Source organism: Lepisosteus oculatus, chromosome 16 (assembly GCF_040954835.1).
Source record: "Lepisosteus oculatus isolate fLepOcu1 chromosome 16, fLepOcu1.hap2, whole genome shotgun sequence".
Taxonomy (NCBI): domain Eukaryota; kingdom Metazoa; phylum Chordata; class Actinopteri; order Semionotiformes; family Lepisosteidae; genus Lepisosteus; species Lepisosteus oculatus.
The window spans coordinates 3,299,749-3,315,062 of NC_090711.1; the positions used below are offsets into that span (position 1 = coordinate 3,299,749).

Genomic DNA, 15,314 nt, shown 5'->3' on the forward strand with positions numbered 1-15,314 from the left:
TCTGTTCTAGCGTTCTTCGCACAAACGTGCCGCCACCCTGCTGCAGCAGCTCTTTCCTGTGCGTGGTCCGAACAGCCTCTTCTAAACCCCCTCCTCCCTTCTGCATGACTTGATTGGATTTGTCTTCATTGCTGGAGACGCTATACATCGTGCATCTGTGCATATCACAGCTACTGTACACACGCTTGCAAACACACGTGTGCGAGGACCTTTCCTGTGGGAGAACATGTTGTAACAAGCCTGGTCGCTAGGCACTCCGTCCTCCACACCTTTCGTAGTTTTTATGGCTGTGGTGTGGCGTGGAATCCAAACTGTTGCAATCAAGGTGTAGAGGGCCCAGCACCGCGCCCTGTCCTGTGCACAGCATTCTTCAGGCACCCTTCCCTGGGAGCTTGCAGTTGTGTGGCGGAATCTGACAGCATGCTCTTCCTGTTTCAGGTTGTTCTCAGTTTCAGTGGGGAGGGCGGCAGGGGACTAAATATAGGCTGATGGGCATCACAGCAAAGGGCACTGTACAGACTACACTGCCACTCATCTAGGAAGGATGTGGTTACCCAGAGCATGAGCACATAAAACATGTATATTATATATAGGCCTGCATGCATAGGCAAAGCTTTTTGAATGCATCACAGTGGAATTATTGTAGCTGGGGAAAACTACGGGGGAGTACTGTGATATAGGTGTTGAATTCACTGGAAGAGCCAATTGTTTCTGCTCTTTTGTTTCCTGCATACTTTTCTTATCAAGATTGACCAATCTCTTGTCGTTCAGAGTCCCAGGAATGCGCAGCCCACTACAAGGCGCTCTGCCATCTCTTGACAAGCTGCGTCATTGTCTTTTAGAGCCGCGACCTGGGGCCGCCGCGAGAGACAATCTTCCAGCAGCCCCTGGGCCGAGCAGGAGAAGGGCCTGTTCCCTGGTGCGGGGCTGCGGACGCGTGGGCGCTCGGCGCTCGGCGCTCCTGGGAGCGAGCTGCTGGCTGGGCTGTGGCTGAGCAGTGGCGTCAGGGCTGTCTGCTGCCGGGCCCGATAGACACCGCGTCCCACCCTCCGCCTCCTTATCTCTGCCACCCCGCTGCCCGTTTTTCTTAGAAAGCTCAGTTCCTAGTGATCCTGACCTTTTCAGTTCTGAAAAACGCGATCTGTTCTGTACGGTTCCCGACTGCGTGCTGATTCCTGTTCAGGGGAGGCAGGTGAAGCACTTGCAGGCTGGATTCACATGGGATCCTCTTTTTAAGCCTGAATGCTGGATACACTGAAATGCCGTATGTGCTTTGTTACTCTTGAAGGTGATAAATACAGTGTATTTATCTTTTTTTGTCTCGTGTATTATCTCTATTATTTATAAATACAATTATTATATCTAATAATATGTAGTTAAAAAAAAACTATATCTATATTCAGGGTGATGTTTATGTGTATAGTATTCTTGTAGATCTTCTGTACAGTAGAAGGAATAGAGAAATAGCAAATGGGTGAAAGTCTTTGCATTTTTTTTTAAGCCTGGTTATTTCACCAGAAAAAAAGTCACGAGTCACAAGCATGACCTGAAAAGCAGGGAAAAGGGAATGCAGTACGTCTCTCTTTAGGCATGCTCTTAATCAGCAATCGGCGCTACACCCCAGTGGGAAGTATTACAAGCATGTGGGAAATGGGAGTTTCAATGCACCTCGACAGCATTGCTTTTCAGCGCTTCGGTTTAAATCCCAGGTCTTCATTTATCACCTGGATATACCGTAGAGTGAACTTAGTATTACAGCCTGTTGGCTTGCGTGTTGGCCATTGAGATTAAAAGTATGGTGGATATATTTGCAGTATGTTGACCTTTAAAAAAAAAAAAAAAAGCTCTTGCGCACAAACACTTTGAGTCTCTGCTCTTGGACACATCAAACTTGCGTGCGTTGTGCAGTACCACAGACAGTACATGAGCCTATGCAACATTTCAAGAATACACAAGAGAAGCATAAATCCTGGCTGAAAATCATATAAAAATAAAAAAACCTTGAACCGCTTAATTTGTTTCCATTTGGCTTGAGCTGTGAGGCCTGAGATTGCGTTCAGCTTTTCAGTTTGAGATGGTTATCTACTGTTAAGCAAGCTGTTCCTTGAATTTCCTTCCAGTGTCCTTATCTTGCACTATTTTTGCCTCTTTGCCTTCTTGGGCAGAAGTGACCCATGAGGCTCTGCACAGTGTTGCACCTTGTGTTGCAGGTGGAGTAAGTGCAGGAGCGCGGAGTGGTTTGCGTGCCGACACACAGCAGGCAGGAAAGCGATAGAGCTGCAGAGCGCAGGGCAGTGGGCAATATGACTCCAGCCATGAGCAGTCTAGGTCTTTCCACACTAGGGGGTTTGTCGTCGCCACCTGGAGAGTTTGGGAGGCAGTGGCTGCCTTTCCATAGGAGCACCGGGGTTGGTGGGAGGTCACAAAAAGTTTAGGACTGGTCAGCGAGGACAATCTTTGGCAAACCCCCCAAGGATGCACATCAGTAGGGCTTTTTACATGTGCAAGTGATCATCTTGGGAACGGTCAGGTGCAGCCAGAGTGGGTTCAGAGCAGCCCTGCAGCAGCAGGAGCCAGTTCCCCAGTGGGACAGCTGTAAGAGACGCAAGCTGACGTCTATAGAGGTCTTATCGCTCTGTAGAAGGGGGCCAGTGCAATAGGCAGAGCAGGGAGCACGGAGAGGTAACACCTAACGCTGCGAACACATAGGGGTGAGGAAGAGGAGGTCCCTACTGGTGGCCACCAGCCCGAGAATGGGCCAGTCTGTTTTCCCATTCAGGGTGGTGGCAGCGCTGGACTCGTGCGTCCTGTAAAGCGCTAGACGAGCAGACGTCGCCTGTCCTGGGCGCGTGCGCCGCATTCTTGCTTTGAAAGGGGGGGATGGTTGAGCTGAGGCTCTTCAAACCCGGGCCCTTTCCCGCGAGTCGCCATCAGAACCCGGGGACAGCTCGGGTGATGCTGAGGAAGATCAGTGGGATCGGTCCCGGGGCCAGATGTGCTTGAGTGTTGAGCTGCTCTGCTATGGTCCGCCTTACCCAGTGAATGAGACCCATGGAGCACTGGGCCTTGATCGCTAAAGGTTCTTAACCGCATGAGGCTGGTGTTAATGTTAATGCCAGGTAAACTGTAAGGTGATGATCATTAAGGTGAATGTGCCTAATTAAGATGGGCAGCACGAAGGCCGTAAGTGTGTCGGTAGTATAGCTACAGCTCCTGGGACAAGAGTGTCTGAGCACCTTTCATGGCTCCACTGACTGAAGAGGGAGGAGTAAAGGTCAGAAAACAAGTGGTTACTTTCTTCTTGGCAGCCAAGAAGGTTTCAACAAAAAGTGCATCTGTTAGCTCAGAGCAGTCTGATGCGAGTTGTCAGGCCCTGCATATCGACATGGATTAAACATTAGAGAACCATTACTCACCAGCTGCAAAGACCACAGTAGCAAAAAAAAAAAACCCACAACAGATTGAAATGGAAACCGTGAGCCTGTAGGGAAATTTAAACAAATCCCTCAAGAAACCCGGTCTTGAATTCCCCTCACAAGCCTTTTCCTCTCTGGGTATCTGTTAGGATCGGCAAAAAGTCTGGCGAGAGAAGAAAATGTTACAGCATGGTGCGCACACAAATGCTGTGAAATTGCGACGAGAACCAACACCCACCCAAAGTTGGTGAGGGGCTGACCAGAGAAGCCCCATCTGATGCTCAAGTCACACCTTGTTTACTGCCTGTAAGGAGCACTGATTCACTCGAGGAGGTTTTGTGCTGAGATACAAGTTTGATGAGCATTAAACAAATGGATACAGAGTGTGTGACCTGCACGCATCTTGAGCATTTCGAGGGAACCGCTGGGCTTGTATCCACTGACATCCTTGGCCCTGGGTTATTTTGTTTCCCAGATGCAAGAGTCTGGGTGTCTTATTATCCAGGTGGGGCCGCACACTGGTGGTGGTAGTGGGATTCCCCATTACCTGTAAAGCGCTTTGAGTGGAGTGTCCAGAAAAGTGCTATATAAGTGTAAGCAATTATTTATTATTATTATTATTATTTGTCCGTTTCTAATCACTCACCTCTGAGGCTGCTGGCTGCTCATTTCCATTGCCTTTGTCTTCCGAGGCAGTCGGAGCATTGTGGGAAACCGCCCGGAGTGTGGGGGGTCTAGAACATTTCCTTTTTCCCCAGTAAATAATTCTCTCCCCCTTTCCTTTTCTCAGGACAGGTTTGCGGAGATCTTTGGCAAGGATGCGGCTGCGGAGTACCGGAGATCACAGGAGAGCTTCAAGAAGTGGCTGCTGGCGGGCATGACTCTGGTTACGGGGCTGGTGGTGGGCTCCTACATCGCCAAGAAACGCTTATAGGACAGCAGTTGTGCCAGGTGCGGAGAGGAGCCCCCCCCAACACACGCACACACCCACACACCCCTTCTCTCGCCTGCCCTGAAGCCTGGGGCTGGTCACTGCCTTCATGAAGCAGAAAGAAAAGAGTTTTGGGACCAGTTTTGTTCCTCCATCCCCCCTCTTGAGGGTCGTTATTTTATCATTATCCCGTTATTTGAGGCTTACTTTATTTTTAAAGTTTAGGGGAAAAAAAGGACCGTGCTAGGGAGTGTTTACAGCACAGGACCGTGCTCGCGATCAGCTGGGGAGGTTTGGGTGAGCAGGCTGGGGTGGCTCATTTCCGTAGTGAAGGCGAATGGTCCTCTTTAGGTGCTGTTGTATGTCCCCCACCAACAGCGTCAACCGCTGGAACAGCAGTCTGAGCTTCACCAGGCACTCCATCCCAGAAATCTGGGGGATCCCCAGGCACTCGGAAACTGATGGGAATATTTAATCCGACTGGATGAGACTCGGACACTTGCCGTCTTGAGCAGTTTCAAGGAGTACCCAAATTTAAGGCTTTGTTGGTGGACTTTTCTTAAATAAATACCAAGAGGCATTAAAAATGCAACAAATGCTATTGCGTCCCACCCTCGTTTGTGACATTTCAGACGCCTCTCTGTGTTGAGGAGTGCACGTAGGGGTGTAAATGTACAATTTATAATAGTAAAATGGGCCTTCCAGTGCGTCACCGCAACCGGTTCTTAAATAGGGTTCAGACAACGAAGGATTAACACAAACGCTTGCGTATTTAACAAACGACATGTGGACGAGGGGCCGCGCCGGACCCCACTGATCCCTTCCTTGCTGTTGTAGAGTGCTTGTACCGTTGCGCCCAGCATGCGTGTCCTGCGCCTGACGAGCCCCATGTCTGCGCCCGGATGATCCGCGCTGGCTGCCGTCACGTGGCGAGGGGTCCGCGGGTCAGCCGAGTTCTGTGCCTTGCGTCGGAGTCGGCGGGGATTTAAACCAGCTGTCGAAAGTGCCGGTTCCCTGCTGTTCCACCGACGCCCAAGGCTTAAGGAGATGGCCGCTGGACGTCGGACAGCGCAGATTTTAGTACGTGTGAAGCAGGCATTGGCCAACCTGTTGCTGTTGGTTTTGGTTTGGTTTTTTTTAAGTCCCTGCTCCCACATTCGTTTTACATTTTACATTTGTGGCGTTTCGATTCCCCGTTGCCCTTTCAGGTTTTGGTGGTTTCTCTTTTTTTTTTTTTTATTTGTTGTTGTTCAAAAAAGCAAAAACTCCCAAATGTCTGAAGAACAAAAAAAAGAAAAAGAGGATATATTCACCAGTGCTGGAAATCCCCTGATCCTGGTCAAATTCCCTTCCTATGATATTCTTTTTTTTTATTGCATGTGATTTTACAATTAAAGCATTGCTGGAGAACCCCCCCCCAGTGGGGTAATATCCTCCTTACAGGACGATTCTTGAAAGCGAGAGAGATACACGGTAAACATTTGTCTCCAAACCACCCACCAAGAAGTATCCGTCCAGAAACAGATATTACTGGAATCTCAAATGCTTAATCAGAACGTTCTGTATGACGTCAGCACATAACATTTCTCTTACCGGTGTTCTGCTCTGTAAGCTGTGTAGCAGGGAAACTATCAAGAGGCATTTAAATACAGCAGCCTTTTCTGTAAACAACAATGCTGAGCTATTGTGCTCTGCTGAGTCAGAGCCTAATGCGACACCATGTTGAATGTGTACTTGAAAGAGGGCTTTAGAGATTGGGCAGGTGTCCAGAAAGGAATCTTAAGTATACGCACTTTGTGGGTTTTTTTTTTAAATAAAAGGTGTTTTTGTTTAGAAAGCTCTTTATCCGTGAATCGTTAAAATGCCCGACTCTCACAGTTATTACTCTTGTGAGCTCAGATCCCAAAGGAAGAGTGACTAAGCTTGGCTGTGTCACAACAGATGGCATCCAAAAACGGGGTTTCGATGCAATCTTGATGACTCACCGCCAGCCACACGGCCCAAGTGCCATTATTTGTACTGCACTGAGCAGTTGGCCCTGGCGAGGTGATTGTGAGGGCCTGGATGCTGTGGGTTCGAGCCGCCCTGGGGAGGCAGGCTGGTGGGGGCTGGAGACGTGCTCCTTCTGGGGTGTCCTGTGCCGGGATTAGCCAGAAGCCATTACTGGGTGATGCTGTCGTCCTCGTCCTCATCATCATCATCGTCACCTCCCCAACTCGTGGGGCGTGTGCACATTCTCCTTCTTCCGAAAAAATCTCATCCCTTTTCCGAATGCAGCTTTTCCTTTCGGATATTAAAAGAGGTGAAGTGTAGGATGAAACAGGAGAAACAGGGAAGGGTACACTCTTCCAGTTTATTCCTCTCAGCTGCCAGGACGCAGTTTTTGCAAGAACTGTCGTATGTTTTTGGGAAAAGTAACGGTTGCACCAACTGACAAAACCACATCACACTAAAACGCAGAGTAGGAAGGCGGGAGTATTTTTTTTTGGTCTAGTTCTCTTACGGTACCTTTTAATTAGGTCTATATTAATACAGGCCTGTCAGTTTATAATAGAACCAATTTTGGAATCAGTATTTAACTACAGGTGGGAATGAGTCTTTCGTAACTGGAAAGAGCTTCTACATACTGTGTCGTGTGCATCATATTTTTGAGGAATAGACACTTCCAATTGTAGGCCTTGATCTCGGATGAATATCGGGTTTTGTCACGTTGTAAGAAAATAGCAGTTCAGAAATACGTCCACCCCACATTAGCTTAAAATTGTTTTAATATGAAACTATTTTATTGAACTGAATTGAATTTACTTGATTTCTTTTTCTCTTAAAATGTTTCTAAGAAAAAAATGTTGGCTGCTGATATCCACGTTTTTTAAATGCCAGGTGTGATCTGTTAGTGGTGTTTGGGTCATAACTTGCTTTATTTGGTCAGATTTTGAACCAGTTTCTGTCCACTGCCTCTAGGTGGGGCAAGGCCAAAATCAGGCATAAATTCCTTATTCCCAATCTGACGATTGGGTTTAAGGCACAGGCTTGTTAGCAATAGTGTAAGTAGCGTATCGTAGAGACCAGTGGAAACTTTGTCAAAGAGAACAACTGAGATTTTAGAATTTCTCATAGGAGCATAGTCTTAAGCCTAAATCGTGAGGTTAGAACTGTCCCTCGGCACCCTCCCCAGAATTCCCGATCTCCTCCTCCTGTGCTGGGAAAAATATTCAAGGAGGTAAAAAGTTTTATTAGGTGGGCTGCTTGCTCGTCCCTAGTTTAGTTTTGTTTGACGGGAAGGTTCTGAGCTAACTAGTCAGCATGACCAGGTCCTGCTAGATTCTGTTCCAGACACTAAAAGCTGAACACGCCTCCACTGCTCGTGGAGTGCTTTCCAGCTCTTTGTCAAGTGTTGATGTTAAGGAGCAGGAACCCAGTGCACAAGCTTGGTGCTGGCCATCCCGGAGGGCCAGTCTGGGTGCAGATAGACTTTGAAACTGAAATACCTGGGCTAACTAGTTAAAAAAACATCTCTACTCTCTTAAGTCGATAAAGTCGGAGGGAGGCGGATGCAATCCACTTGAGATTCTGCGCAACGGGCTGGTTTTGCAGTTTCTTTTTTTGTTCCTTGACAGGCCTAATCTTCGCTCTCTGCACATTTCACCCCTCCCCTTGTGGACACGACGAGCCCAGGGTTCATAGGATCAATTCCTGAAGGGCCTGCCCTCTGCTTTATTTGTCCCATGCAGGCTTTCATTTGCATAGTTGGTCTAATTAAGTCCATAATATTAATATTCTAACCAGGCGTTCTAGATGAGGGTGTCTTCAGGGATGGGGATGTTCTGAGTGCTGTGTAAGTGCAAGAACAATCCCAGATGTTTGGAGAAAAGCACTAGGTTGACTTCAGCTAGCAACAAAAGCACGATGACACCAGCAACTCCAAGAACTTTTTGACCGACAACTGACAATAGACAACCTTGAATATATCCGTCCATGAAATTAATACATTGGTCTTGTATACAAGCCAGTTGTTTCCATGATGCACCACCTTAATAAATGTTTAACCTTGTTGCAAAAGTTTGTTTTTTTTCCCCTGCTTTTGGTTATGAATACTTTGAGGATGTCCTTGCTCCAGGGTCTAAAAACCAGCTTATCAGTACAAGCACTACATCCACTTGTCTCCTTGACAGAAGTTTAGAAGTATTTAAAGCTGAGTGTACAACATATAGAGTTCCCGCTGCCTTAATTCCAACATGTCTGTTTGAAGCGTCTTTGTAAGGCCCTTTGTGTATATTTAGTCCTCTTAGAAGAAAAGTGGAAATATTTTTTTAAAGGTTTTGTTTAGTTCTAATTTAATATAAATGAACCGTTGTGGTCTTAGAAGCCTGTGCTTTTTATTTTAATGTTTAACACTGAATAAAGACTAGTACAGTATCAAAGAAATGTTTGGCTTTTTATTTATTGTGGAGCCTCTTGGTTGCTGCCAACAGCCATATCACCCTGCAACTCACGACCGGCAACACACTGGAGCTCAGCAGGTGTGAGTCTGGTCAGTACCTGGATGGGAGACTCCTGGGAAAGCTAAGGCTGCTGCTGGAAGAGGTGTTAGTGGGATCAGCTAGGGGCGCTTACCCTGGAGCCTGTGGGAGTCCTAATGCCCCAGTATAGTGAAAGGGACACTATACTGTAAAAAAAGGTACCATCCTTCACTTGAGATGTAAAACCAAGGTCCTTACTCTCTGGGGTCATTAAAAATGCCAGGGTGTTTCTCAGAAAGAGTAGCACTATATAAGTGTAAGGATTATGTTATTAAATTTGGTAGAGGTCATAAGGAGAGTGGCGGGTTTGCACTGTGTTTTTTTCCTTTAAAAGGCCCCATGAAACAATTTTGCATGTTTCCAATTTTTAAATGTTGTGTGCCCTAAAAGAAGCGCGTATAGACTTCTCAAAAGCAAACAAGAACACTGAAGTTCAAGCTAATCCCAAAAAAACAAAACCTGAAATGTACCAGTTATCAGCTTTACCCTCTGAAAAACAAATTAGCTTTAAACCAGTATTCAAACTGGAGGCAAGCATAAGCCCAGTCTCAGAACATCCTTCCAAAGATGGGAGGGTGGGGGGGAATCTCTACCACAGATCCGATGGGAAAATAATTTCAAACCTGTTCTTTCCTCACACCATTACCTGCTCTACTGAGGCTGTGGGCGTCCCAGGCTAGACAAGACACGAGCAGTCGGGCACGATTCAAGATTTTTATTTCGATTCAGACAGTGCATATCAAAAGGAAACAGAAGTGTGCAAGGGGAATCCCACCACAACGGACTTTCCCCGATTTTCCCATCCGCACTGCCTCGGAACTTGATCAAACAAATCCTGGCTCCCGTTGGGAAAACGTGGGTGCATCTCAGGTGAAGCTAACCGGCTCTACCTTCTGCAGGCTTGTTTCGTTTCCTAGAAGCGAGAGGCGCGCAGTGGCGCCCTGCCGCAGCGCCGGGCAAGCAGGAGGGGTTTTCCCTCCCCGAGTGTGGGAGGCGTGAAGGACAGGACGGAGGTGGCTCGCAGGAGGGAGGGCAGAGTGCTCATCCGGGCAGGCCGACGAGAGGGTGACCCGCTGGCCCTTCGTCCCGGCCTCGCCTCGCCTCTCCTACTTCTTCCACTCCTTCCTCTCGTAGTCCCACTTGGCGGAGAGGCCCTCCACCGGGTTGACCCGCATGTCGATCATCCTCTTGGCCTGCGTGGCCTTCCATTCGTCGGTCAGGGTGTGCGGCCGGGGGGGGTACACTGGAACAGGGACAACAAGAGGGGCTGCAACACGCTCTTCTGACAAGAGGCTACGCACAAGAAGGACCCATTCAGATTATTTAGGCTGTGTGGTAGTACAATTGATCTGAGGATCCCCTCCAGCGCTAAACGGCAGCATTTCCTTTCCTTCCTAATGCAATGGGTCCTCTCTCTCGGAGACTAGGAATCAAAGGGGCAGGGCTAGGTTTCTGAAGAAGAACCAGCGGGTAGGAAGATCAGGACCGTTAGTCTCCCAAGCTTATCTTTCTGGGAGGCTCACAGCTTGGCTCCAGTGTTAAAAAACTGGCAAGTTCACAAGGAAGACCCAGAAATGTAAGAATTCAGAGGTGTATTACTTTCTGATCACAGGGCGGTCAAATTAACAACAGCATCACAGAAAGTTTTCACAGGGAACAGTTAAAAGCCATGTTGAGAGGCATCAGGAGTTTTAGAATATCTACAGTATTATCTAGACTTGAATTATAAGTAAACCAGATGCACACGAGTCAGTCTAGTGCTGGAGTGGCCAACCTGTTGTCCAAGCAGGTCGTTAACGGCACAGGAAGCTGACAGGGCACCGCCCTGTGATCATCTACCCAGAAGCCCGTTTCTTTCCTGGCTCTGAATGCCTGTGTTGCGCACGCAAATTGGGCGAGAGATCATTCAAACTGCCCGCACGCTGCAGTTGTCTTTGTCATCCTTGATTTCAGTGCAGGTGCACACGGCCACCGGTAACGACAAGCTCCTGCTGGAAACGTAGTCAAACGTACTTGACCGCTTTGCAACGCCAGGAAAGAGCGCCCAACAGCGCCGTGAGCGCAGAGGGCTGCCGGCAGACATAACCACCGAGCGGCGCTCACCAAAGACGCGCTGCCACCACACCACCAGGCTGGTAATCCCGATGAAGATGAAGACACCCCCCACCACCGTCTTCCACTCGTTCGACGGCTTCTTCATCTCCGCGTAGCTCTGCTTGAACATCATGCGGTACACTGTGGGGGAACAGGGGGACATAAAGGCGCTGTTGACCCACGGGCACAGACGAGAGGGGCCGGGTTAGATTAGCCGATCCGTGCCCACATCAACCCACATTTTTCCCTCAAAGACTGGAAGTAAGAAAAAAAAACAAATTGCAATCTGGCACGCAGTACCCGGAATGTGCAGTACTAGATAATTAATTCCTCAAGCCCATACTTACGAGCAGTAGGTTTTTTTGTGGCACACGGGTGCTCAGAGATCCCGAACCCACGCAAATGACGTGAATTGCGGATACCAGTTTTAATGGTCAAGACTCACCGCACTTGAGTTTTATTTTATAGACCCTGCATGGGGTGGGGGGTCGTGCGTGATCGTTATTATTTCTGGGGCTCCTGCACGCGAAGACGCAGGCCACGCTCGACTCTTACAGGCGATCTGCTCCTCCCGGGTGAGCTCCTTCCACGACCCTCTCTCCTTCAGCTTCAGGCTCTCCTGCGGCCCGCTCAGCTCTCTCTGGTACGGGACGTCCGGCAGCGGGGTGTCCCGGCGGTCCCAGTACATGGGCAGAGACATGTCCGCCTGCTTCGCCACTCCTGCCGGACGGAGACGTGGGTTGAATTACGGCTCAGGTAAGGACACTGGGAGGCGAGGAGGTTTGTAATCCTAGCCGTAAAGCCTCCCCAAACAGATAAAACTTGATAAGGGGGGCTCTTTCCAGAGAGTACAACTACAGTCGAACCCGGGACCCACCGCGCTCACGGCCAGATCGCGCCCCCCAGTCATCCCTGCGGTCCCTGCAATTTTAAATCCCTGTATTGCAGGATAAGTCCCCACCCACGATCACTGAAAAAATAAAATAAAGCAACAGTGTATATTAGCTGAAAGTGCGGCTATTCTCAATGAAATCACACCTTCGTACAGAGAACTGCACGTTTCCAGAACGCCGCGACAAAGGACGACTCTTGAACTGCCCGTTTTCCTGTATAGGCGCGCCCCCTGGTGGAACACCGCGGCGCTGGACTCACCGTGCCCGTGACTGGCCGTCCTCACACTGCCGCGCACACCGGCCGCGGTGCCTCTCCTGGCCAGCAGGCTCCCGACGCGCAGCAGCGACAGCTTGGACATCTGTAACGGCAGGACGGGAGGGGGTCAGCGTGCCGTGACAGGCCGCAAACCGGGCGCGTCTGTATCATAGCGTGGGGTTCACTTCCCCGCTTGGCCCAAGGAGACGGTCCTTTTACATCAGCAAAGCAACAGCCCAGGTTTGCAAGTTTGAAGATGGTCCATTTAAAGGAAACCCAGCTACTCTTTCCATGGCTGTACAGGCCACAGGTGCTGATGCTCATGACTTCGCGAGAAGCAGACCTTGGGCTGCGTCTCCATCTCCTGCCATTCTGATTCGAATTCTATTGAATTGCGCTTTTAAATCCATTCAAACTGCCCTGTGAAAGCTAGACTGCCTGGGAACCTTTCATCGTTTCTTGTTGGTCTGCTGTTCAGCGGGAATTTTCCCCCCCAAAATAAAACCCTCGTCCTGTTGCTCCTGGGACTATAGAGAACACTGTTGTCGCGTATCGAAATTCTCAGCGTTTCCAAGCCTAATACATGTTCTCCAGCCCCAAGTGTTGGGGGCTGGAGATGGAAATTATGTATTTAAAATAAACAAACCGGAGTCCATGTTAAACTTGAGAAGCTCCTCGAGTGAGGTGTACAAACACCCGGAGTCTGATTCAGGTCCCACATGGTATAGGGCTCCGCTATCCCCAGCAGAGGACCCGGCCTAGGGAGTGACCCTGCATGGGTCCGACCCCAAGAACCACCAGGATCACGTCTGTCAGGAGCAGGGAAGAACTCCACTGGGGGACTTGGACGGCCGAGCTCCAGCACAAATGAAGTACTGGTCTTGCCCTCGGATAATCCTTTCGGAAAATCCTGCAAAAACCGTCCAGGAGCTGCGGAGCGGAGCTGTCTAACACTCTGCAATGGGCCTGGCCTTGAGCCACAGCAGACAGCGGAGCGGGCTCCACTCAAGGCCTGGCCTTGAGCCACAGCAGCGCGCGGAGGAGTGGCGACCAGGCAAGAGCACTAAAAAAAAACAGCCCGGAGACCGGACCGCCACCGGACAAAACACTGGGAACTTTCTCACGAATCAGGAGCTCGCGGGCCGTGAAGGAAGCAAGGAAAAGAACAACAACAACAACAAAAATGGACTGCGTTGCCCGTCGCACTCTGTCCTACTTGTTTACAGAAAGAGCCTTTAACAGGCCTTTCAGAATAACGCGTCGCAGCAGAGCAGAGGGGGTTTGACACTTAACCCATATGTGGAATCGAAGGGTTTCGGTGCAGGTGGTCAAATGCACAGTACAGGACAGCTATACAGCAGTTGACCACGTGCTTAAAGCAAGTCGCATTTAAAAGCCACACTTTGCCCTGGATCGACAGACCAGCCTGCCATGTTAAATCTTAAATCCGTCTCTCAGACTCCTCAAGAGCAGCAGACAGCTTCTCTTCCACTGCTGGATCGAAGCAGTTTCCTCTAGTCTACCCTCACCGGCAAGGTGCACAGTCTCAGCACGGTGACCGTACTCACGGCTCTTGACAGAACGAGTCAGGCGTCAGAAGAACTTCGCCCTCTAACTTCTTCCCCCCTCGCTGCCCGGTTGTGCAGTTTTTCTTTCGGGTTTGGGACTCTCGGCACAAAAAGGGAAGCTCACACTGACCAAGGACTTATGGGGATGGGGGTACAGCTACATTTTCCAGTGCGATACTGTACTGGTACTGCAAGGTTTGTGCATTCAATACTGTCGATCGAGCTCCTGGTTTGTGTCCTTTGAGGACAGTTGACGTTGAAGATACAGTGGGGAGGACTGCTGTCCTGCCAGTGAGGAAGCAAAACTTTTTCCTCTCTCCCCGCTAAACAAATGGAACCCTCCAGACTGCTGGCCCCCTGCCAGGCCTGAACTCGGCAGCAGAAGTCTGGGATAGCAACCGTAACTTTTGGCACAGCTGAAACCCAAGCCTCAAGCAGACTCTCCACAGGGTAAACAGCAGCAATGAGTGCAGGTTAAGTGCACACTTTAGGAAGTTCTTTCAGTGTTAAGTTTGGGCAGTGAAGCAGGTCAAGACAAATTTACTCTCCTTAAACCTTTTGATACACTTAACTCTTGGGTGCTACTCTTAGTGAACAGAACTTTGCTTCTAAATAGATCCCCCTTCTTGATCCCGTAAGCAGGACTGAGTGTTTGATTTACCTGCTGGAAACAAATCACATCACTATGCTTTGCTAGTTCTAGACGTGGGAGTTTCAGACTGAAAGCCTAGACTGGTAGCCTGTACATCTTACCTGAGCAGATCTGCTCCTGATTTTACAAACGGCTTTGAACAGAGAGAAAACACCTCAAATACCCAGCTGGGGGTGGGAGAGGTTGCAAACTGTCAGATTAATTCTTTATATTGATTGGCTAATCCCTAATTGATTTGGGTTATCCTTTAATCACTATATAAGCACTAAGCAGGGTGTTGGCGAGAGTAAAAAACTAGGGGAGATTTAAATAATTCTGTCACTATGGATTATGTCACTAAACCTGGATGTGTTTTAAAAGTGCTTTCCCATGTCCAAGACAAAAGGAGTGTTCCTGTACTGCCCAGTAATGGTCATTTAGACACCTGGTCTGACTGTATGATCCACAGCTCTGTGTAGTGTGGTTGTTTAAAAGCATGTAAATTAAGAGGCCCAGCAAACCTGATATTGTTAATGGAACTGGAAGGTCTTTGGCAGTAATTGCACATGTTTGTGCTGATGCGTTTAGATAAGCAACGGGTGTAAACCACAAACTCTACTCAGTAAAAGATTCCCCTCAGTTTTGGCAGGGGCAGCGCTGAAGTGGTAACCTCTGTTTTTTACTATTTTAAAAACATTTTCAATGACGATCAGTGAACACATCCGTTTTTCTCGCTAGTATTACAACTGTTTTTCAAGGGCATAATGAATCCTGCAGCTGTGTAGTGGGACACGGAGACCATTTTTATGCATCTGTTTTGAAATTGCAGGAGCTGGTTTTAATAGCATTTGCACTCATGATAAAACATCTCAGGGCCCCTGGGCACCTGCTGGCTCTCCTCACTCCAGATGAGCTCTCAATGACTTGATTGCTTTTCTTAATTGAACTAATTGTTTTGCCTTTTCGTGATTCTCTTGTGCCTGAATGCCAGGGGTTCCCAGTCCT

The 15,314-nt window shown here is 48.8% G+C and overlaps 2 protein-coding genes across 8 annotated transcripts in view; one reads left to right on the plus strand and one right to left on the minus strand.

Annotated features, from left to right (window-relative positions):
* Window positions 1-6,156, plus strand: part of bcl2l1 (BCL2 like 1) — a 30,598-nt gene extending 24,442 nt beyond the window's left edge. For 4 of the 6 annotated variants that reach the window (XM_069179671.1, XM_069179673.1, XM_069179670.1 and 1 more), the window contains exon 4: window positions 4,207-6,156. In XM_069179671.1, coding sequence (XP_069035772.1) covers window positions 4,207-4,350 — 144 coding nt within the window. In that variant the 3' untranslated portion in view covers window positions 4,351-6,156. The remainder of the gene's footprint in view (window positions 1-4,206) is intronic. The other 2 variants (XM_069179674.1, XR_011181795.1) reach the window with 2 other exon arrangements.
* A 3,411-nt stretch (window positions 6,157-9,567) lies between these two features.
* cox4i2 (cytochrome c oxidase subunit 4I2) lies at window positions 9,568-13,801 on the minus strand. Of its 2 annotated transcripts, none has more exons than XM_069179488.1 (5): window positions 13,640-13,801; window positions 12,114-12,213; window positions 11,517-11,681; window positions 10,971-11,102; window positions 9,568-10,110 (listed from the first exon to the last, which is right to left on the minus strand). In XM_069179488.1, exons 2-5 carry the CDS (start codon window positions 12,211-12,213, stop codon window positions 9,974-9,976), a joined length of 534 nt encoding a protein of 177 aa, XP_069035589.1. In that variant the 5' UTR covers window positions 13,640-13,801; the 3' UTR covers window positions 9,568-9,973. The 2 variants fall into 2 exon arrangements, with proteins under 2 accessions (XP_069035589.1, XP_069035588.1); XM_069179487.1 differs by having other exon boundaries at window positions 13,679-13,797.
* Between the last annotated feature and the right edge of the window lie 1,513 nt (window positions 13,802-15,314).

What these genes read in the sequence shown, in the direction of transcription:
- cox4i2 (XM_069179488.1), bottom strand. Translation starts at nt 12,213, where the DNA reads ATGTCCAAGCTGTCGCTGCTGCGCGTCGGGAGCCTGCTGGCCAGGAGA. An exon ending in GACGGCCAGTCACGGGCACG is followed by an intron (nt 11,682 to 12,113) that starts GTGAGTCCAGCG and finishes TCCGTCCGGCAG; the next exon opens with GAGTGGCGAAGCAGGCGGAC. An exon ending in CCGGGAGGAGCAGATCGCCT is followed by an intron (nt 11,103 to 11,516) that starts GTAAGAGTCGAG and finishes GTTCCCCCACAG; the next exon opens with TGTACCGCATGATGTTCAAG.